Source organism: Peromyscus eremicus, chromosome 4, assembly GCF_949786415.1.
Source record: "Peromyscus eremicus chromosome 4, PerEre_H2_v1, whole genome shotgun sequence".
NCBI classification, from domain to species: domain Eukaryota; kingdom Metazoa; phylum Chordata; class Mammalia; order Rodentia; family Cricetidae; genus Peromyscus; species Peromyscus eremicus.
Window position 1 is genome coordinate 128,755,043 of NC_081419.1, and position 24,524 is coordinate 128,779,566.

Here is a 24,524-nt window from a genome sequence, read left to right on the forward strand (position 1 = left end):
GACAACAGAACAGGAAGAGCTGGGCCAGCAAAGCAGCATCCACCAGTACAGAAAGGGATAAAGCTCAAGTGCAGGCACCCGGAGGAAGACAGAGAGGGAGGCAGAAAGATGCTCTAATGCCAGGAAGTGACGTTGAGGGAAAGAGGTCATAGGGATGCAGGATAAAGAATGGAGGGGAGTATAGAGCTGGGCCACATGGATAGGAGAGATAGCACTAGGGAAGGAATACTAAGAGAGCTCTTGGCCCCCAGCTCTCTCTCAAGTCCTGCCTCCCTCCCCCACCCCCATCTCCTTCAGTTTCTGCAGAGGGTTGAGAACACAGTAAAATTTGGAGACTGCTTTCTGGGGAACAATCTTGTTGCTGACCAGCCGCTCCCACCAACCCAGCTAACATCCGGGCCAGACCCAAATCTCTGGAAGGGGTAGAGTAATCCACAGAACATCAAAGGCACTGTAGTCCCCAAGGACTTTGAGAGGTCATGCAGTCCATCCCCTTGTCTCCCAATATCCAGAATTCTCAGACAGAAGGGAATCATGTTTTCTTTACTCATCTCTGGACATGAAGAGATGGATTCTCAGCTCTTCTCCGGACTCAATGCTTCCCATAATCCCTAGCTGTGGTGAAGTTCTCCTTAAGATCTAGACTCCATCCCCTCCTGCTGCAGCCTGTGACTTGGTGTCTAATATCCTGTCCTCTGTGACTAAAGAGAAGCCTTTCCTAGGTGACCACAGCTGTTCTTTAGGCTCTCCCTTCCAGCAGTCCTTCCTTCTCAATAGGTTCTTCCTAACGGGTAATCATAATCCTTCCTACCGCAGTCCTTGCATCCTCTCCCGTGTCGCATCCTACGCCTCTAAGGCAAAAATACCCTTTTCCCCACCACACAGTTAACAGAGCTGAGGGAGAAGGAGAGAGGTCCAGGATGAAAGGATGGATGGAGGAGATGGGAGACTGGAAGAGGATGCCCAGAACAGATGAAGGAGGACCGGGACCCCCCCAAGGCGGGGCAGGGATGGGGCCAGAGGGCCTCACCGGTATCCGGGTCTCCCAGGAAGGCGTCCTCGTCCTTGCGGCCCCTCAGCGGGGCCGCAGGCGCTGGCTCGTCCTCGGGCAGCCGCGGGAAGCTGGTGATGCTCATGTAGTCCACTGGCGAGTAGGCGCCTAGGGCACTCTCCTGGCTAGCCTCGTTCTCTGCCGCCATCCTCGCCCTAACCCCCAGCAGCGCAGCGCCTGCCGGAAGTGGCTATGGAGGGGGGGGTGCGAGGGCGGAGGGCGGGGTCTGAGCTCCTGGACAGCCGGGAGGGGGCGCCCCCACCCTCAGCAGTGTCCTGGTCTGACTCGCCCCCGCCTCCTTCAAGTCTACTGCTAGCAGCCTGCACACTGGTGCAGGAGGATGGGAGCCGGGAGGGCAGTGGAAGGTTTGCCAGGAAGAGGACGCTGCTCAGGGCCCCCCGTGCAGTCCTGGTCTTTCTTCCTTCCAGTCTGAATCCCGCTCAGAGCCCATACGCTCCTAGGACCACAGTCTGACTTCTGATCGCAAACTCCACTTTGACTCCAGATCTTTTGTCTGGACCACTCTCTTGGACCAAACCTCTCTGTGGGCACCAAGATCTCCTCCTCTGATCTCATGCTACCCCTCTGACCCATCTCAGACCACTCACCCCAGACTTAAGACTCTGACTTCTTCACCTCACCCCTAGGTTCCTTTTAAAACGCCAACACCTTCTTAATCCCGACTGCTTTTTCGTCTGCAGACCCCTCTTGAGCCCCTCTTTAGTCTCGCATCCTTTTCTGCGCTCTAATAGTTCTCACACTTCTCTTTTTAACCCCCAACTCCTTCTGGAACCTCCCTGATGTGTCCGCATGGGAGAGTGTCCCTTACTGTCCCCCACTCCAACTTCAGGATCTTTAGAAGCAAACCCTCGGATTCCACTCCAGGAAACTAATTCAGTAGGCCAGAACACGATCTTTGGAACCTTAATGTTCTTCTGTGTTTTAAGAGTTCTTGATATGGTTCTGGAACGAAGGTAAAAGAAGTCATGACGGTGTGGGAGAGAAGGGGAGGGGTAGGATGGGAAGGATAAAGGTGTAAGAACAGGGCCTTAGGGGGCAGCTGTTTGGTGGAATGCTTGCGTGTGTGAAGGTTGAGCCTCCAGCATTAGGAAAGAAAGAAACAAGAAGAAAGAAAAAGAAAGGAAATGTAAGAATGAGAACACATTTCTGCGCTCTAGGTGCCTGCCAAGTCCATCTCTAGAACTGCTACCCTAACTCCAAGAATGAAAGTTATGTCCAAACTTCTACTTTTCAGGCCACAGGCAGAGAGATAGGGATGGTGAAGCCGAGGATACACAATATCCCTTCCTTTCCCAATCCCTGGGTCCAGGCTCAGTGTGACTTGAACCTGGGTCCATGCTCAGTGTGACTTAAACCATGTTAACCGTTACTGGGGGGGGACACGAGGAGCCACAGTACCACTTGTAGACAGCAGGGGGCAGCAGTAGCTAGCGAACAGCTGCAAGAAGAGCTGTTAAGCGGAGGTGGGAGTAAGATGATGATGGTCTTCATACCTATAGGCAAAATTATATGTGCCTTCTCCCCCACAGAGAGGTCCCTTATCTTACTAGTGAGGCCTGTGGGGATCATTGTTTCCGTGATCTCCTACTCCCACCAGTGAAGATCTGTGTCTGCTGAACCTTGTCCACTCCTTCAGCTCCTCAGTGAGGATTGAGCCCTCTCATCAGGGTTAGGGAAGTCTGCATCTCCTAGAAGGAAATCTGCGTTTCCTAGTCTGTTAATGCCATCCATGTCCTATAAGCAGGGCCAGAGCTCTTCCGTGGGATCTGAGACCTACAGAAAAATCTGTGCCTGCTAACACAGTTCATGCAATTTCAACTAAGTGTCTATCGATTCAGAGGAGTTGATGTGTTCCCTCTCTGAGATCTACGTCTATTCTACAAGGTCTGTAAAAGCTTAGTGGGCCCCAAGATCCTCCCTTCAGGATCTGGTAGGTCATATATCTGAGCATGAGGAGTTTTTTTTTTTTTTTTCCAGCTTAAGGTGAGATAGATAAGCTTATGGTCAGTTGGACAGAGATCGGGGTAGCAGGTGGGTAGATGGGTCACAAGCCCTGAATAGGGATCAAAAGGCAGGAGCTGCCTGCTTCAGACATCAGACTCACTCTAGTAGTTAGGCAAGATCCTTGTCATGACAGCCAGTCTGTGAATTGTTAGAAGAGGTGGCCCCTTCGTGGTGATAACTGTAGGTAGGAGCTGGAGGGCGTCCTACTAGGCTTCCTTCTGGGTTAAGAGGATAGAGGGAAGCCAGAGGTAAGTGAACTCAATTTTTGGCAGATGGGAGTATACTTAGGTGAATTAAAGAATGCAAATGATTCCTCTTTATATTTTTATTATTTTACTTTGCATAGACCTTGGTATCTTACAAGATCTAGCTTCTGTTTGCTCCTTGGTTTTGTGACATTTCCTTTCCTTTCCCCCTTTTCTCTTTCTTTTCTTTATTTCTTTTTTTGTGGTTTTTCTAGATGGGGTCTCTCTGTGTAGCCCTTGATGTCCTGGAACTCACTCTGTAGACCAGGCTGGCCTAGAACTCAGAGATCCCTCCTGCCTCTGCTTCATGCGTGCACCACCACGTCCAGGTCATTTCTGTTCCTGATTTTGTGCAAAGAGAACTTGTGCTTTTTGGCAAAGACCTGAAGGATCCTTCTGGTTTTCACTTAGAGTCTTGTACTGTAGATCAGGGTAGAGATTTACGGAAGCAAAGAAAATGACAACATCTTGTCCTCAGAAGTGGGAGAGAATCAGAATGACCCGAGTTGGAAGGAAGGGTCATATTCGGGAGCTGTGCCCTCAAGGTCGTGGAGGAATTGTTCCATGAGAACGGAGTAGGGGTGTTGCTCGGCGGGAGACTTGGAGGAGTGTCACCCAGAAGGAACTGTACTCCGCTCGGTTATCCAACTCGGTGGAGTGACAGAATTGTGCAATCCGACCACGGTGAGGGCACAACGGATGACCCAACGCCTCTCGTTAGCCAGCCATTTCAGGCTGCGCGGCGCCAAAACCCAACCCCCTTCCGTCACTCCAAGACCCTAACTTGGTCACTCCACAGCCCTGCCTCCTCTCCTGTCACTTCCAGCCGGCGACACCCCATCACTCCACGACCCGCCTCCTCGCCTGTCACTTCTGGCCCCGCCCCTCCTCTGTCATTCCAAAGCTCCACCCCTCTCCTGTCATTCCTAGACCATTCCTTCGACTTTCACTCTACGGCTACACCCCTTCCGGCAAGTCAGCTCCGCCCCTTACCCCTCCTTTCCCTCCACGGTTTCTGTTGACCCCGCCCCCTCACGCACGGCCCTACCTGCTATTGGATGCGAAAAGCACGGCCTCCAGCCTCAGGCTCCGCCCCCGCCCGAGGCCCCGCCTCTAGGGTCGACCTGTTTTTCCCCGCCCCGGCACCCGCAGCGACCGCAGCGGCGGCCAAGGTGCTCAGAACTTGACGCGATGGGGCTTCCCGAGGAGCGGCGCAAGAGCGGCGGCGAGAGCCGGGCCCGGGAGGAGACCGGCGCCGAGGGCCGGCTGCGGGGTTGGTCCCCGCCGCCGGAGGTCAGACGCTCGGCACACGTCTCCTCTCTGCAGCGCTACCGCGAGCTGCACCGGCGTTCTGTGGAGGAGCCGCGGGGTGAGGCTGGGCCCGGGCGACTCTTGGGGGCGCCAGTGAGCAGAGGAGCAGGGCTCCGAGGGGCCTTTACCGAGCTCCCTCAGGCAGGAGATGGAGGGCCCCCGAGGGAGATGGAAAAAGGGGTTCGAAAGAGATGGCGTTCCATGGGAAGAAGGAGGGATCTGCGAAGTGAGAGTTCCTAGAAGTTGGGGGACTCTCTGGAGACTTGGCAGTTTTGTGAGATGTGTGTTTTCACAAGGAGATGCGGGTTCTGTGAGGAGAAGCGGGCTTCGGTGAGGGGAGAACTCCTCGGGGAGACTGGAAAAGGGGTTTCCGTGAGGAGAAAGTTCCATGAGAAAGAGAGTCCCCGAGGTAAAAGAAGGGTTCCAAGGAGCAAGGGTGAGCCTTGAGGGAAGGAGAGCCCGGAAGAGAGAGAACCGTCTTTGCCTCCAATTCAACAATTGCCTCCCTCAGATTTTTAACGAGTGCGCTCATCTCATTTCGCTCAGCGGCAGTGACAAGTCTGGCTCCCATCTTAGGGTCCTGCATCTATTTAATATAGTGGCAATCCCAATATACGATTGAACAAGTTGTTATCATGTCAAATTTTTTTAAAAATAAATTTGGACCTAAGTTGTAGTAACTCAGGTTCTAAGAGATAATTCTGTCTTTAAAAACGTGCCAGGACAGTTTAGGGGGCAAAACCACATCCTGGCCAGGCCTGCTGGCACACACCTCTAATTTCAAGCACTGAAGAGGAAGAGGCAGGTCTTTGTAAATTCAAGGCCAGCCTGGTGTGCATAGGTAGTTCCGGGTAGTTCCACAACAACCGGGACTACATACATAGTGAGACCCTGCCAAAAAAAGAAAACCAACGATAAAACACCACCACCACATTCTGGTTGAGAGGCAACATGATGTTTGGTAATAGGATAAACACAAGCCACGAATCACACTCAGAAAAATGCATAAAAAGCTTTGCTTGCAGTCTTAGGCAGATTTAAAAAACCTATCTTAAATTTACTCATCTCCAAGATAGGGATAATAATACTAGCTTCATAGATTATGAGGACTAAAGTGGGTAATAAAAGATCCATTATTGAACGTTTGATGCCCAGTAGCCATTAAATAAGTAATGATTTGTTTAATAACAACAATGTGAATGAGGCAGATACTAAGCAATGCAAAATAGTATTGAATCAAGTGTGAAGTTGTTCATTGCTACCAGTAGTGTCCAACTTTGGGTCCTGAAGTCCCGGTGTCTTTTCCCTTCTCTTTCTGTATTTTCTTCCATCATGAGTTACCTCTGTTTCCCTGGGGTAAGCTTGTACTACCACAGTAATTCCTATTCTACATATCTACCTCATATCTTGTATTTCACTTATATTCGGTCCCCAAATTTCATAGGACTATAGACCATTTGTGTTTCACACACCCTGACGATGATGTTATACTGAACTAAACGAGACTGTGAGTTTTCTCTCCCAAACTTGCTTTCTTCCCTAATTATTTTTCTTTCTTTCTCTTTTGCCCTAGTTTTCTATTTTCTGCTGGTGTCAATGCCACTACCCCAAACTATAAACCTCTTCCATCATCATCTTCTCTGATATCCTTTTTATACCTTATGGATTTATAGAACACTTATTGTTTACTGAGCAGTATTTCAGTATGATTTGATCTGAGTACAAACCACATTTTACAGAGGAAGAAACAGGAGCTTAGAGAGACCAATTCATTTACATCAGGTCATAAAGCAAGTCATTGATGGAGTTAGGATTTAAGCCAACATGGTCTTAACAGAGAACCAATACTCTGAATATATGCTATTCTCTGACTCTACAGCTTGCTTTTCGCCAGATTTCGTCAAATACTACGTTAAAATATCTCTCAGATTGATCCTTTTTTTCCCCATTTCCACAGACATTTTAAGTCTGGAGAGCAGGAAGCAGTTTCCTAATTTGTCCCTTCCTCCCTAGTCTTAATACCATCAGTTGCTCCAGCAGACTTATCTAGACACCATTAGGCTGATATTCTGGGAATGCTGCCATTGTAAAAAACTTTCTTTCTCCTTCCTTCCTTCCTTCCTTCCTTCCTTCCTTCCTTCCTTCCTCTGTCTGGCTTTCTTTCTTTCTTCCTTTCTTTCTTTTTTCCCTTCCCTTCCTTCACCTTCCTTCTTTCTTTCCTTCCTTCCTTCCTCTGTCTGGCTTTCTTTCTTTCTTCCTTTCTTTCTTTTTTCCGTTCCCTTCCTTGCCTTCTTTCTTTCTTTCTTTCTTTCTTTCTTTCTTTCTTTCTTTCTTTCTTTCCTTCCTTCCTTCCTTCCTTCTTTCCTCTGTCTGCCTTTCTTCCTTTTTTCTTTTTTCCTTTCCTTTCCTTCCTTCCCTCCCTCCCTTCTTTCTTCCCTCCCTCCCTCCCTCCCTCCCTGCTTTCTTTCTTTCTTTCTTTCTTTCTTTCTTTCTTTCTTTCTTTCTTTTTCTTTCTTTCTTTCTTTTCTGACAGGGTCTTAGTATATAGTCCTGGCTGGCTTACAACTCACTATGTAGATATAGACAAGACTTGCCTCTCTTCTGCCTCCTGAATGCTACAATTATAGGCAGGTGCTACCATGCCGGGCTTTTTTAAAATGGTTCCCCTAAATTAAGATTCTGATTTTCGAGCCGGGCGGTGGTGGCGCACACCTTTAATCCCAGCACTCGGGAGGCAGAGCCAGGTGGATCTTTGTGAGTTTGAGGCCAGCCTGGTCTACAGAGCGAGATCCAGGAAAGGCACAAAGCTACACAGAGAAACCCTGTCTCGAAAAACCAAAATAAATAAATAAAAAGATTCTGATTTTCTTTCAGAGCCTCTGGGTAATCTAGCCTTGCCTCTTGAATCTTATCTCTACTATTCTCTATTACATTCTTCATATTAGATAGATCTTCTTGATATCCTGGATACCCAAAAGTCCCTTTCTATGTCTTTGTTTTTGCCCATTCCCTTCTGTTCCTGTTCACTATAAAATTAGGATAATATGTATACTTCATAAGTTTATATTACAGCGATTAAATTAAACTAGGCCAGTCCTATCTTCTATCTTTACAGTTTTGTATATTCACTAAATGTCAGTTTCTGTTTGCTTTTTGAAAAAAAAATGGCCATTCAGTATTTTATTATATTACAATATATGTTACTACTTTTCACCAGTTTTTAATTGTTGGCATTTTGATTTTGTTTTAATGTGTGTGTGTAGACTAGAGGACAACCTTGGGTGTCACAGCAAGCCCCAGAATTCCACCTGTCTCTGCCCTCAAAGTACTAGAATGACAAATGAGTGCACTATGCCAGATCCTCATGCTTGTATGGCAAGCACTTTATGAATTGAGCTATTTCTCCAGCCCTGGTTTTATTATTTATGAATTTTTTTATAGTCAGGGTTTCAAATAGCACAGGCTGGTCTCAAATTTCCTGTTAGCTGAGGCTTGCCTTGAACTCCTGATTCTCCAGCTCTACCTTCCAAGTGCTAGGATTACAGTCCACATCATTGTACCCTTCTCTAGTTTCACTTCTGTAGTGTTGTAATAAAAACCTTTTTAGTAATGCCTTATTACCTTCTTTTGGGTTATTTTCTTGGAATATATTTGCAAAATTGAGTTAGCAAATAAAGGTTCTAAAAAGTTTTATAACTCTTGCCAGACATTTCCTTTTTTTTATTTAAGAAACTTTTTTATTCATTTTACATACCAACCACAGATCGTCCTCTCTTCCCTCCTCCCGCTCTGGCCCCTAGCTTTTCCCTCCCACCCCCATTCCCTCCTCCAAAAGGGTAAGGGCTCTCAAGGGGAGTCAGCAAAGCCTGGTACATTCAGTTAAGACAGGACCAAGCCCCTCCCCACTGCATCAAGGCTGAGCAAGGCATCCCACCATAGGTAATGGACTCCAGAAAGCCAGCTCATGCACCAGGGATAGATCCTGATCCCACTGCCAGGGGCCCCTCAAACAGACCATGCTACACAACTGTCTCCCATATGCAGAGGGCCTAGTCCAGTCCCATGCAGGTTCCACAGCTGGCCAGACATTTCTTACAGTGCTATTATTGTATAAAAGTATCTGATTGTCTAGACAGATTTCACGTAGTGAAAGCATAGAATTAGATTTTAAAAATCTTTGCTAGTTTTAGGTATATGGTGGCACCATGGGTTGATTTCATTTTTATTTCCTTAATAGATTGAAAGGTGGTATACCATGTGATTTAGCTTTCAATTCTATTGTTTTGTTTCACTATGCCAAATTATGAATTAGTTCCTGCTGATAGTTTCTTTATTTTCAGTCTCAAATAGTTTCTCTAAACATAAACCTTTGGTTTTCTCTCATACCATAGTAGTTACTTTCTTTTAGTCCAAGGGTAAAATATATACATGTCTTTTGAAAATTAGCAAACATGTCTTCTCATGGAAGTTCCATTCTTGACTTAATAACCTGTGAAATCTTAGGCAAATTATTTAATGTCTCCAAACCTTGATTTTTCAAATCTATAAGATAAGAAACAAAATAATATATACCTCATAGGGGTATAGTGAGAATCAAATTAAAAATACATATAAATAGTTTTGTTTTTTTTTTTTTTTTTGTTTTTTTTTTTTTTTTTTTTTTTTTTTTTTGGTTTTTCGAGATAGGGTTTCTCTGTGTCGCTTTGCGCCTTTCCTGGAACTCACTCTGTAGACCAGGCTGGTCTCAAACTCACAGAGATCCACCTGGCTCTGCCTCCCGAGCGCTGGGATTAAAGGCGTGTGCCACCACCGCCCGGTGATATAAATAGTTTTAAGTAACATCTGGCACACAGGAACACTTGTGCAAGTTGTTGTAAAGGAAATTCTCAATAAATAATTGCTAAGAGAGAATGAACAAATTAAGAGATGATCGTGGAAGACTATCTGGGTAAAGAATTTCTTATTTATTGATTGCCTACTAGGTACTGTTCATTGTGCTAAGTTCAGCATGGATATGATACTTTTGAGTGTGTGTGTGTGTGTGTGTGTGTGTGTGTGTGTGTGTGTGTGTGTGTCTGGTAGAGATAAGGTCTTATTATCAAAGGCTGGCTTTGAACTCCCTATGTAAAGGCTGGTCTTGAACTGATAATTCTGCCTCCACCTCCCAGGTGCCTGAATCATAATAAGTATGTGCCACTACACTTGGATAGACAGCTTTGTGTATAGAAGGAACAATCTGAATTGAGATTCAGGAATAGACTGTAGGCAGGAGAGTAATAGGTGATTAGATTAGCCAGCTATTGAGTCCTGGGACAGGGTGATTATAACTTGGTCCTGTTCATATGCTAGTAATCCATCTGATGACAAATATGTTTGAAACCCTTAGTGATATGTGGACATCTCTTTTGGTTGCAGAGTTTTGGGGAAGCATTGCCAAGGAGTTTTATTGGAAAACCCCATGCCCTGGCCCATTCCTCCAGTACAACTTCGATGTGACTAAAGGGAAAATATTCACTGAGTGGATGAAAGGAGCAACCACAAACATCTGCTACAATGTGCTGGATCGAAATGTCCATGAGAAAAAACTTGGAGATAAAGTTGCTTTTTACTGGTAAAATATAGTCTATGACAGATAAAAATCTCATATTCATATAGTGTTTCATAATTCACAGTGTGCCTTATTTTTAAATTGAAAATTATTAAAATTAACTAAGCAATCAGTGTGGATGGCGTGTGAGTGTGAAGGTCAGAGGACAACTTTCAGAAGTTGGTTCTCTCATCCACACTGTGGGTCCTAGGGATTGAATTCAGATCATCAGGCTTGGGGACAAATGCCTTTTACCTGCTGATCTTCTTGCTACCCCCACCCAACCCGTACCTCCAGATTTTTTTCAGATAGAGATCTAACTGTGAAATCCTGGTTGGTCTGATATTTGCTATGTAATGAAAACTGGTGCCTCCTAACTGATGGAATTACAGTTGTATGCCATCCACACTGGATTGTCACAAAGTACTTTAAATCTACAAACTTACTTGATCCTTACACCAACCAAGAAGAGTAAGCCAAGTGTCATTAATTTGATATTTCAGTAAGGAGAAATACATCAAGGAAGTTAAATTATTTTCTTCAGATCACATAACTTCTGGTAACCGAGTCAAAAGAAAATCAAGTGGCCCTCCTGTTCTTTGTTTATGGTTGGAGATGAGGAGAATGGGTATACAGAAGAGACCAGGACTAGGTCTTTTTTTTCATTCTTGCTTTGGGACAAAAAATGAGTGTTAAGTTCTGCTAGCTCTGTCATTGTTATCATTACCTTTTATTGAGTTAAGGGTTGGATACTGTTTTTAGGAGCTTAAAAAATATCTTATTTGATGCTCACAGTAGCTACAAAAGCTACTACACCTGGCAAGATTACTTTCTTTCTTTTTCTTTTTGATTTTTCCAGACAGTTTCTCTGTGTAGCTGTGGCTATCCTGGAACTCGCTCTGTAGACCAGGCTGGCCTTGAACTCAGAGATCTGCCTGCCTCTGCCTCCTGAGTACAGGGATTAAAGATGTGCACCGCCGCCGCCTGGCAACCTGGCAAGATTTCTTTTTCAAGATATATGCTTTAGCCGGGTGGTGGTGGTGGTGGTGGTGGTGGTGGTGGTGGTGGTGGTGGTAGTGGTGGCACACACCTTTAATCCCAGCACTTGGGAGGCAGAGCCAGGAGGATCTCTGTGAGTTCGAGGCCAGCCTGGTCTACAGAGCGAGATCCAGGACAGGCACCAAAACTACACAGAGAAACCCTGTCTCAAAAAAACAAAAACAAAACAAAAACAAGATATATGCTTTATTAATTCTTTGAGCCTTTCTTTTTTTTTTTTTTTTTTCTTTTTCTTTCTTTGGTTTTTCGAAACAGGTTTCTCTGTTTTGGTGCCTGTCCTGGAGCTTGCTCTGTAGACCAGGCTGGCCTCGAACTCACAGAAATCCACCTGGCTCTGCCTCCCGAGTGCTGGGATTAAAGGTGTGCACCATCACCGCCTGGCTTCTTTGAGCCTTTCTTACAATGTATTTGATCATCTTCAATTCCAACTCCTCCCCCTAATTCCTCCCAGATCCCTCACATGCCTACCCCCCAAAACTTGTCTGTGTTGGATCCCCAATGTATGTTAACACTTTCTATAAGAAACAGTGTTAGCCAGGTGGCGGCGCACGCCTTTAATCCCAGCACTCAGGAGGCAGAGGCAGGAGGATCTTTGTGAGTTCAAGGCCAGCCTGGTCTACAGAGCGAGATCCAGGAAAGGCTCAAAACTACACAGAGAAACCCTGTCTCTTTGAAAAAGCAAAAAAGAAAGAAAGAAACTGTTCAATGGAACACCAATTTAGGAAGCGCTGAATTAAGTAATCTACAAAGTTACTTCCAATGATACAAAATTCTGTTAACTCTGTGGTAAGACATTATTACTTGGCTTTTACATGATACTTGTTCAACAAGAATTTTTAAAGATACTAAGTACCAGAGAGAGATAGCTCAGTGGTTAAGAAAGCATACTGCTCTTGCAGAAGACTCAGTTCCCACATTGGGCAGTTTAAACCACCTATAATTCTGGCTCCAGGGAGTCTGATGCCCTTTTGTAGATGCCACAGGTACCTGCACTCACATGCACATGCACACATACACACACACTTAATAATAAAGAATTGTAAAAAGATATTGAATACTCAGCCTCAGTATTAGGTGTTATAAATACTGGAGTAGAGAATGGGAAAAAGTATCAAATGGACAATTAATTTTCAATTCTTTTATGTTTATAGTAAACTATGAATGGACTGCATTTGTTATAATAAAACAAAGTATAAATATGCTATGCTGGATATATAGCTGCTTCCCTTCGTTGAGCCCATATTTGTAAATATACTTACACTGCCTCCTCTTCCTTCTCTTTCTTCCTCCTCTTCCTCTTTCTCTACTGCTGTTGCTGCTGCTGCTTTTTATGGAACTGGGAATTAAATTTAGGACTTTTGCACATGCTAAGCAACTGCTCTACCACAGAGCTACACTCCCAGTCCCCGTCTAATTGTCTTTAGAGAAGAGATTGGCTTCCTGTTATCATAGATGAGAGTTTAAATCTCAAACGCCCCTTTAACTTCTCTCTTTCACTAAACATAATTTTTAAATTAAATTCAATCCACGGTCTTTGTAAGAGTAGTGTAGTAGGGGCTGGAGAGATGGCTCAGTGGTTAAGAGCACCGACTGCTCTTCCAGAGGTCCTGAGTTCAATTCCCAGCAACCACATGGTGGCTCATAACCATCTGTAATGACATCTGGTGCCCTCTTCTGGCTTGAGGGGTTACATGCAGACAGAACACTGTATACATAATAAATAAATAAATCTTTAAAAAAAAAAAAAAAGAGTAGTGTAGTAAGGGTATTAAAATGGCTCTTCTCTAGGGTCTCACATATCTCAGGCTAGCCTCAATAACTATGTAGCCAAGGATAACCATGAAATTCTGATCCTCTGCCTCTACCTCCCTCTACTGAGTACTAGAATTATAGATCTGTACTACCATGCCCAGTTTATGCTGGAGACTTGTGTATGGCAGGAAAGCATTTTACTAATGGAGCTATATCCCAGCCTTTGCATTTCCTTTCATGTACAAATTTTTTGTTTTCTCTGAAGCCATCAGTTACCTACCATCTTTTCCTTGTACTATCATATACTCAGAATGTCCCAAACTTTCTTACATGTATATTCTAAGACCTTCTGTCTCTGCCCCCAAGTCTTCTCTGTTAGGATCCGCCTTTATTTATTTATTTATTTTGTTTTTTCGAGACAGGGTTTCTCTGTGTAGCTTTGCGCCTTTCCTGGATCTCACTCTGTAGACCAGGCTGGCCTCAAACTCACAAAGATCCGCCTGCCTCTGCCTCCCGAGTGCTGGGATTAAAGGCGTGCACCACCACTGCTCGGCTCTGCCTTTATTTTTTTATTGATGCTTTAAAAAATAAAATTTTTAATGATTTTTTTTCTGGCAGTGCTAGGATTTGAACCCAGGGCCTTGTGATATATATATATATTTTTTTTTTTTTTGGAAGAGGGTCTTTACTATGTAGCCCAGGCTATCGTGGAACTCATTATGTAACCTGATTTGGTCTCAAACTCATGGCAATCCTCCTGCCTTAGCCCAGATACTGATCATATCTGGCAAGCTTTCTTTTCTTATCGATTTCTTCTCAGCTTAGTGTCATTTAGATGAATGCAGTATTATTAGCATACCACATTTACAGTTCATTTCTCATCTTGGATATATATATATATATATATATATATATATATATATATCCCACGAGGAAAATAGCACTCTTAAGAGCATACTCTAGTTAGCTAAACAAAACCACCACAAGGAAGAATTTGGCCTTTTACTTTGGCTTGGCACATAATAAATGTTTATGGAATTATATTATTTTTAGAACTCTATGTGACTGTTAGAGTCCACATAGGCCAACTTTCTTTATAGATTAACAGATCTAAGATTAGCTAGAGAGGGAAAGTGATTTCTCTCAGGGTTATATACCTGTTTGAAGATAAAATTGAGACTAATTTCCAGATAGTTTTATTCCTAGTCAACGATTCCTTTCTTCATTGTAATACTGCCTCATTCAAGGGGTCCAACACTAGGCTATGGCAGAGAAAAAGAGAGATTGGCCATGTTAGTCAAATTATTTATTTTCAAATTGAAATTTAAAAAACAGATAAGGTTTGTTAAATCCAGTATTATGGGGTTTACATTCTATTTGGGAAGACCAAATAGGTATTTAAAATTACTGCCACCAAAAAAGCAAACAAAAAATTAAACAGCAGCAACTCAGGAGGTAGAGGTAGAAAGATCAGGAGTTCAATGTCAGACATGGCTACACAGAGAGTTTGAAGTCAACCTAGCCTACATGAGACCCTATCCCCAAAAACCCAGAGAAAAAATAAAACATACACAAAAATAGCTTTTATATTATGGAATTGTTAACTGAATAAGATTAAATAGGGTAACAAACTCATGTGTTCAATATCCTGGTATGGTGAAAGGGCTTAATAGATATTAATCACTATTACTGTATTTTTGGACAGTAAGTCTCACCAAGTGGTCAGCTCTGAAACCATATGCATACAAGCAACACTAAGCAGACTCAGCAGGTTGTATTTATATATTTATTCACATATATAAAATAGTAATAATTTTTTAAAAAGAGACTGAATTTGAGAGGGAGTGAAGAGGGGATATGGGAGGGGGTTAGAGGGAGGAATGATATAATTATACTTTAATTTTTTAAAATTGCAAAAAATAAAAATAACTTGGATTAGAAACAAAACACAACACACCAATCTCTTTAGAATAAAAGGCTTGTGCAAGGAACAATTTGTTTACTCAACCAGTACTTGTTGAGAACTCACTGAATACCAGGTACTGTGCTGCACAAAACACAAAATTCTTTTTTTAATGCAGTGTGAAGAGACAGACAGTGAACAAACAAAATAAGACAAAGAGGGTTGAGGAAACAGCTCAGTTAGTAAAGGGCTTTCCTTACAAGGACTTGAGTCCCGTCCTTAGAACACACACAGACTTGCAGACACATAAACAAATAGAACAGGCAGTGATAAATGTGATATAAAAATGCAGATCACCAGGAAAGGGAATGACAACACAGAGTGGGACTGATAAGGGAAGATCCTTTGATAGAGTGACATCATTTGGGCAGAGATTTGAAAGAAATGATGCAGTATGCCATGCAGATAATTGGAGTAGGGAAGAGAAATGTTCCAGATAGATGGAGGAGCAAGTATGTGCTGATGCTTCGTGTGTTTGAAGATGGGTAAGTTAGTATAGCTCAAGCCATGTAAGACAAGGGGAAGTACTGAGGTCCACAGGATGCTAGGTCATTTAGAACCATGGAAGCTAATGTAGATTGTGGCTTTTTATGCATGGTGAAATGGGAATGCACTAGACAGTCTTGAGCAATGGCATGACGACTTGGATTTTACTTAGGACCTGTATGTTAAATTGAGAATAAAAAGCAGAAAGTGTGAGACCAATTACAAGGTTGAAATCTAGGTGAGCCATGATGACTTAGGTAATAGTGGCAGTTGTGAAGGTGGTTAAAAGTGCTCAAAATCTGGACCTATTTTGAATCAAGAGTGCATGGAATTTGCCATCATGGAAGGTTCTAAATGGTCTAGCAGCCTGCTGGCCTCAACACTTCTTTAATAGTGGATAAGGCCCAAGAATAGATCACTACTCTTGAGATTTGTTAGAAGATTCTTACAAAGAAGAATGATGTGGCCACAGCTAGATTAAAAAAAGGTTAATCTGGAGCTGGGAAAGGTAGCACACACCCTCACATTTGAGAGGTGGAAGAAGGAGCATCAAGAGTTCAAGGCCAGCCTCAGCTACATTGCAAGTTTGAGGCAAGCCTAGCTATTTGAGAATCTATCTCAAAAGTAAAAAAACAAAAAACAAAAACAAAAAAAAATGGGTATGGAAGCAGGAGTGTGAATCCAGAGAACTGAGATCTGCCTGGCTCTGCCTCCTGAGTGCTGGGATTAAAGGCGTGAGCCACTACCGCCCGGCGTAATTATAACTTATTCTAGACAGGAGGACAATTTCTACTCCTTCTTCCAGACACCATGCTTCTACTTTCACAGCCTTTGCTTCTTGGACACTTGGTCATTTGTCTAGTCAGTAGTCTATTAAGAGGGTATAGGGCTGTTCTTGGAAATGTCAACTACTACTTATAAAGCTAAAGATATTAAAGTGAAAGCTTAATAAAGTAGTATCTTTTCTTTAACTGAGATATGCTCACTCATTAAATAATTTTCCACTGAATACGTGCAACATATTAATTGAGAACAAGCTTAGGGCAACACAGAGGGGATCAGCAGAGAGGCACTTTTGTAGTTCAGGAAAGAGTTGACAATAGTGATAATGGTAGAAGTCAGGGAAAGGGTCAGATTTTATTTATTAAAAAGGCAATAGATTTTACAGATGAGCTTGATATGTGATCTAAGAGAATGAAGTAAAAAAGTATCTCCAAGGAGGGCCAGCAATATGGCTCATCAGGTAGTGGTGCTTGCCACCAAGTCTGATTACCTGAGTTTGACTCCCAGAACCCACAACTTGTCTTCTGACTTCCACACATATGCTATGGCATGCGTACATGTACATGTACACATACACACTGAATAAATAAGTAAATGTAAAAAAATATGTTAAAGAAGAATATTTCCAAGGAGCCAAGCATGGTGTCATAAGTATAATCCCAGCATCAGGAGGCTGAACTAGGAGTATGAGGCTAGGCTACATAGAGCAACTACATTTCAATAAAAATAAATAACAAAAAGACACATTTCTTAAGTTTTTTTCCCCACCTCTCTTATCAACTAGAAAAATGGAATTTCCATTATTCTAGATGGATAAGGGATTTGAAAGAGAAGTTCCGGGGAAAAGACCAGGACTTTTTGTTTCATACACAAACATATAAAGTTGTAGTTGTGACAAGTGCTAGCAAGTTATTGAAGGGTTCAAGTATGGCTATGACATGTCAGGTTTATATTTGGAAAAAAACCATTCTTTTGATCATTAGTGTATATATGAAAGATAAGAAGCCCAGCCTGAGGATTTGTAGGTAGAGGCCCTAGTTGCTTTTGGGATCTTAAACAAATAATGACATCCTTCTTGAGGTTTAGTTTTCTCACCTTTCAAAAGGGATAGCAAATCTTGTCCATCTCAAAAGATTATAAGGGAGCCAAGTCTGGTGGCACAGGCCAGCAATCTAACTACTCAAGAAACTTAGGCAATAGGATTGAGAGGTCAAGGCCTGCTTATGCTATAGAATTATGTTTCAGTCCAATCTGGGTGACTTAATGAGATGCAGTCTCAAAATAACAAATAAGTAAGAAGGTTAGGGATACAGCTCAGTGGTAGTGTGCTTTTATGTGGGCTCTAGGTTAATCTCCACTACCATCAACCAAACCAAACCAAAAGAACTGCTGCAAGGATTATCTGAAGTTTAAGATAAATAAACATAGTATGACAATTAGAAAATTATCAAATTTATAGAAAAGTTACAAAGACAATACAAATAACCTTTCCCTGAACAATTTGAGGGTAAGATAAACAAGAACTTTCTCATGCATAACTGTAATATGACTTTCAAAACAAGGAAATCAATATTCATATATCACTTGCCATCTAACCCTTGGACTCCATTGCCACTTTGTTGAAATTGTTCCAGAAATGTCCTTTATAGCAAGAGGGCTGAGATAAATAGAATTAACATATAACATATAATATTAATATATTATATATGGTTGCTATGTCTTTTTAGTCTCCGTCAGTCTAGACTAGTCCTCCAGTCTTTACTCTCATGGTTTTTAAAGGCTATCTTTCCAGTCTTAACAGCCAACAAAATAACCTAGATACTAAACTAAAATAAATAGGTTGCTATTTTTATTTTATACCAATGTATATTCAGTTAGGGATTCTTAAATATGATATCTAGATTTAGTGAACATCTATCCATAAATACTCTATTAGCCTCTAGCAGCAGGTTTTAAACTTTTTCATATTTATAGGTAAGTTTCAGATACTACAGTAAGTATTTAGGTGATAAACAAGAAAAATCTGGTCTTTGTTTTTATGGAGCTCACACAATTGTCAGCTGCAAATCTTCTTTAGGAATGAATTGTTAGAATCAATGTGAAATAAGGAAACAAAGAAATGTAAAAAAGGAAATTATTTCAAGGGAGAGTGTGGAGATGTGGAGGGCATGTCTCTAGGAGCAAATGGCTATACATGTGCTCCCATGACTCTTGAAAATGCCAGGGACTGTTTTTCTTTTACATTTATTTATTTATTTATTTGTTTTGTGTGTGTGTGTGTGTGTGTGTGTGTGTGTGTGTGTGTGAAAGCCAAAAGACAATTTGTTGAAGACAGTTCTTTTTTTCCACCATGTGGGTTCTGAGAATTGAACTCAGGTTGGCAGCAAGCACCCTTACCCGTTGAGCTATCTCACTAGCCACCACGGACTATTAAAGTTGACATATGAGTTCTTCCTTGCTTGATTGAGGTTGTAGGTCTTTTAGGAAATTGTCAAGCAATTGAAAAGATCATGGTAACTGTGGTCTTGGTCACAGTTTGAAGTTCAAAGTAGATGGGAGTGTCCTTAACTTCCCACAATGCTTGTAGCGGATTTCAGGAGAGTGATTTCTCCATGTTCTTTTGGTGCAGTGGAGTAAATAGTCTGGAATTCAAAACCTGGGTCTTAGTTACAGGTTTACATTCAATCCCTTGTGTGACCTTGGCAAGCCTCTCCCTCTGGATTTCTTGTAACTTTAAAATGAGAATAGTAATACTTGTTCTACCTACTGCTAGGGTAGTTGTGAGGATCAGGTTAAGGATGACCTTTAAATCAGTTATATACTGTAGTCATGTGAAGAATAAACTGCACCTGTATTGATTTATTCAACATGTGAGCAGGTATGGCATTACTTTTCTTTGATCTTTATATCAGCTAAGTTTTCCCTCTACCCCATGTAAGCAAGTATTCAATTGCTGTATAAGTTTTATATTCTGGGTCTTCCACGAATGAGCCCACTGATCCACTATAGAAACTCAGGAACGGGCTGGAGAGATGGCTCAGAGGTTAAGAACACTGGCTGTTCTTCCAGAGGTCCTGAGTTCAATTCCCAGCAACCACATGGTGGCTCACAACCATCTGTAATGAGATCTGGTGCCCTCTTCTGGCCTGCAGGGATACATGCAAACAGAACACTGTATACATAATAAATAAAATCTTAAAAAAAAAAAAAAAAAAAAGAAACTCAGGAACATTTGTTGACCTGACTCCAAATTCTGCTAGTTTCCACCCTCTTCCTTTCTGTGTCTACATATTTTCTTTGAAACTGATTTAGAGAATTGCTCCCCTACTGGGAAGGAGAAAAGAACCAACAAGTTTAAGATACACTAGAGATTTTCCTATCTAACACCAGCCTTTCCCCTCTTCCAACTCTCTTTTTCCATCTTATATTTCACAGAGGAAAAAAAAATAGAGCCTGAGTCTGTGCAAATTCGTATATTGAATTAGGGATAAACAGTAAATCTAGGTCTAGTAATTCCATATTAGAACTAGGGGATCCTGCATTTTTACATGCAAAAATAAGCACTTGAAAATCTTGTTAGAAGTTCAGAACCCCATCCCAGACTATTTATTTATTTTTATTTTATATGTATAGGTAGGTGTTTTGCCTGCATGTATGTATGTGAACCTCATGTGTGCAGTAGCTGTGGAGGCCAGAAGAGAGTTCAGATACCCTGGAACTAGAGTTACAGATGGTTGTGAGCTGCCATGTAAATGCTGAGAAGAGAACCTGGGTCCTCAGGAAGAGCAGACAGTGCTCTTAACATCTCTCCAACCCTGCCAGCCTATTTAACCAGAATCTCCAGAAAATAAAACCTCTGAATCTATTTTTACAAGCTTCTCAAATAGTTGTTATATAGGAAGAGAGTACCCCTGAAAATTCTTTCAGCACTAGGGTAATAGATCAGTTGAAAGCACATACCTAGGATATGTGAAGCATAGGGTTCAACTACCTCCATAATAATGTTTAGAATAGAAAACTCTGACTTTTTTTTTTGTTGTTTTTTTGAGACAGGGTTTCTCTGTGAAACAATCCTGGCCGTACTGGATCTCACTCTGTAGACCAAGCTGGCCTCAAACTCACTGAGATCTGCCTGGCTGCCTCCCAAGTGCTAGGATTAAAGGTGTGCACCACCACCACCCGGAGACATTTTTTTAAAACATAGAAGAAAGGGTAATTATGAAAGAGAGTGGGAAAAGAAAATCCTCTCCAGATTTCCTAATAGATCAGTGTTAGGAAAGATTACATACAGAAATTGAAGAACTGAATTTTTAGTCTCTTAAAATTTCTTGGCTGGGCCCTGGTGGTGCATCAAGGAGGCAGAAGCAGGCAAATCTCTGTAAGTTTGAATTCCTTTAACCATACAGTTCTCAGAGCTTTAACACATTGATTTTCTTCCTTACCTTTCCCTCTGGCTTTGGAAACATTCCCCTTTGGAAAAGACCATGCTATTTAGGAGGAAAATGTCTTCAATGGACATCTAGAATGTCAAGCTGCAGTGTCCAATGTGATGACTACTAACCACATGTTATTTTATATTTAAGGTATATTATATTTAAAGTAAGACTAAATAAAACTTTCTGTTTTTCTCTCACATTTTAAGTGTTTACTAGTTATATATGGCTAATGTCTACTATGTTGGACAGCACCACTTTCGAATAATGTAATGTCCTAGGGAACCCCAAGGCCATCACTTACCATTCCTGTGCCTTAGGGTAGGTAAGAATGGTAGATCTCAAAAGCTGCATTCTTCTTTAACCTTTAATTGATTTGCGATTCAATTTTGGAGGTTTGCATCCCTCCACCTTTCTGCTACAATGAAAGCAGAAGTACCCACCGGGAACATTAGGTTACTAATTTGTCAAATTACATTGTTTCCACTTCCTACTCCTTTGGTAGAAGGAGAAAATTACCTGAGGGTATGTTTACATTAGAGTTCCATATATTTGTGCAATACTTTACAGGTCATAGAACTCTTTCATGTTATTTCTTCATTCTTATAGTTTCAGAGTATTCCTTTTCTGTTTTTGTTTTGTGTATCTCTGTATAACAGCCCTGGCTGTCCTGGAACTCACTCTGTTGACCAGGCTGGCCTCAAACTCAGAGATCTGCTGAGTGCTGGGATTAAAGGTGTGCACTACCACGCCCGGCTCAAAGTATTCTTATTCTTCCAGGCATGTAATGTTATGTTTATAATCTCATAACCCCAGAGGTTGAGGCCAGCTTGGGTTAGTGAGATTTGGCTTCAAAAAACCAAAGTTTGGAGATGTAACTTAGTTCTAGAGCATTTGCCTAACATGTACAAGACCTTGAGTTTGATCACCAATATTCCTCAAATAAAATAAAAAAGAAGTTGGAAGCTCTTAAAGTTAATAATCTTCATGAATATAAATTATATAGGGGAATTTGTAAAATGAGAAGTCCAAGATTGGTACGGTGGCACACACCTATAATCCCAGCATTCATTGGAGGATTACCAGGAGTTTGAGGCCAGATGAGCTACATAGCAAGACTCTGTCTCAAATACCAAAACTCTAACAAAAAAATACCAATGCCACATTCTCTGGAGAATCATCTAGTACAAATAGCTACTAGAGCTTTCCTGGGCAAACTGAACAATCCTATTCTTCAATTCTGTAGTGTATGTTTAGGGAGGGTGTCTTAGAAACTGCATTATTAGCATTATTTGAGCATATTTTGAGAAAGACTGGTTTTGCTTGGTTCTCATGACAGGATTTGATTTTTAGTATCTCTGCAAATCTTAAAATTCTACATGTTACCTCAGAGTTAGAGAATTCCCAAAGGAGCCCATCCTGTCTTTGGATACCTCTGACACTTTGAAGGACTCTCTGTAAACCCAGCTTTCCAAAGAGACCTAACTACTCCACTTGTAGTTACACAGTGCTAACCTGCTTCATTACCATAATCATTTTTTTTGAGACAGGGTCACTCACTGAACCTGGAGCTCACCAATTCAGTAAGACTAGCCAGCTTAACAAACCTCAGAGATCCCCATTTCTTTGACTTGCCAGGTGTTCAGGCACATACTACTGCACCCAGACATTTTAGTGGGGACTGGGGATCCTAACTCAGCTCCTCATGCTTGTTCAGTGAGCACTTTACTAACTGAGCCAGCTCCCTAGCCCCAATTTTAAAAGTAAATCACTGAAGTATAGCTTGAGAAAAATACAAAGAACACAAGCAGAATATGATGATGAGAAACAAGAGGGGATGATGCTATTTAGAATGAATGATGAGAGAAAATCTCACTAGGTAGTTGATATTTAAACTAAGATCTGCAGCATAAGATAGAACAATTCAAAGAACTAAGGAAAGATAGTAAATGAACGTGGGGTGCTCTGTCTACAAGAAGGCGATTGTGTTTGGAGCCTTAGAAAGCAGAATAGGCCTTTAATCCCAGCACTCGGGAGGCAGAGCCAGGCGGATCTCTGTGAGTTCGAGGCCAACCTGGGCTACAGAGTGCGTTCCAGGAAAGGCGCAAAGCTACACAGAGAAACCCTGTCTCGAAAAACCAAAACAAACAAACAAACAAAAAACAGAATAGGAGAATGGCACAAGATGAAGTAGAGGAAGATAACAAGGTACAGGGGTTTGGTTTTCTTTCTTATGTTGTTATGCCCAGATCGTGGGGATCCCCAAAAGACCACCACAGACACCGAATCCTGCGTGTAAAAGCAAAGAGCCTTTATTTCAAGCTCCGGAGCTTGGTCCCTCTATCTTTCCGACACAGTGGTGAGAGCAGAGAGTCCCGAGCTCAGGTGGGGTGGGGTTTTTATCATAGCAGAGGTTGGGGTGAGGGGATTTCCAGAGTTCAGGACCCTGATTGGCTGACAATTGTCTAGGGGTATCTGTAAAACAAAAAATAGGCCGGTCATCTGGGGACAGTGCTATAAGTAGAAGATAAGGATTCTGGGATTGAGTGTTTTTGTCCAGCACTAAGGCAGTCAAGTGTATGGAGCAGAGGGAGCTGGGAAGGAAGACAGAACAAGAACTTGTGGGTATAAAAAGGGACTAGATCATGTAAGAACTAATAGACTATTGGAAGGACTTTGACTTTGACTCAAAACTGTGTGAGAACCAACCTGAGTGTTTTGAGCAAAAGAATAACACCCCTGACTCACCTAGTGGTGGTTTTGACAGGGACAATAGAAATAATTGTGAAAACACACATATATACATATATATTTAAAAGTTTATTATTTATGTGTGTGTATGTGTAGCTGTGCGTGTGCCCAAAGAGGTCAGAGAGGTGTTAGCTCCCTGAAGCTGGAATTTCAGGTAGTTGTGAGCCACCTGATGTGAGTGCCAGCAATCAAACTCAGGTTCTTTGCAAGAACAATATGTGCTCTTAAGCACTGAGCCATTTCTTCAGCTCCTAAATATATTAAACTAACAGCAGATTAAAGTTGGAGGGTGTGTAGAAGGGCTAGTTTGAAAAGACTCTCTGTAGAAGATTCCCCAGAGGAGGAACATAAGAAGGACCTAGTGACTGTGTATCCTGTGTTAGCCCACTAACCACATGGCCCCCAAGTGAAGGGCAAGTAGTAAGGTTTATAGCAGAAATTCTCAATCAGTAATCCATCAATTAAATATCTCATTAATAGTTCTGTTTGGTTTACAGTGTTTTAAATTTTTGAAAACTAGTTATCAGTACTTAAATTTTTAACAAAAATATATTCCACACCCTTAAAAAATAACAACATCGAGCCGTTGAACGAAATTTAACAGGAGCTAAATTTAGGTACTGGATGCCAAAGCATGTATTGTGTTTTCTAGTTGATTTCTCTATTGTTGCCCCTAAATTGAGGCTAAATATAGTTTTACAGATATTGTTGCTCTCATATAGAAAAGCTAAGAGGAAAGAAAACAATCTCCTGTCTCTGTCAAATTTTAGTTATGTAATCTACTTCACTCATTTGCCTGGACATGGTTAATTTTTCCCATCATGCTGAGAACTGAACCCAGGACCTTGCACATGCTTGAAAAATGTTCTGTCACTGAGCTACATCTCAAGCCCAGTCCTTGTTAATTTTTGATCTTGCAATTCCCCCTTCCTTGTGGAAGAAAGAGGACTGGACTCTGAGTCCTCATACCTGTTCTGCGAACCACCCTTTGATCCCAATCATAGCTAACAGTCTCTTTGAATCTCAGAGTTAGACCAAATTAATTGTTCTGTAAAAGTTCAAGGATCCTAGTGGGCTT

The 24,524-nt window shown here is 41.9% G+C and overlaps 1 protein-coding gene across 2 annotated transcripts in view; it reads left to right on the forward strand.

Annotated features, from left to right (window-relative positions):
* Window positions 1–4,462: 4,462 nt before the first annotated feature.
* Window positions 4,463–24,524, forward strand: part of Acss2 (acyl-CoA synthetase short chain family member 2) — a 37,713-nt gene continuing 17,651 nt past the window's right edge. Inside the window, exons 1-2 of one of the 2 annotated variants that reach the window (XM_059261724.1) lie at window positions 4,463–4,690; window positions 10,048–10,243. In XM_059261724.1, the coding sequence (XP_059117707.1) occupies window positions 4,513–4,690; window positions 10,048–10,243 (374 nt within the window). In that variant the 5' untranslated portion in view covers window positions 4,463–4,512. The remainder of the gene's footprint in view (window positions 4,691–10,047; window positions 10,244–24,524) is intronic. The other variant, XM_059261725.1, reaches the window with a different exon arrangement.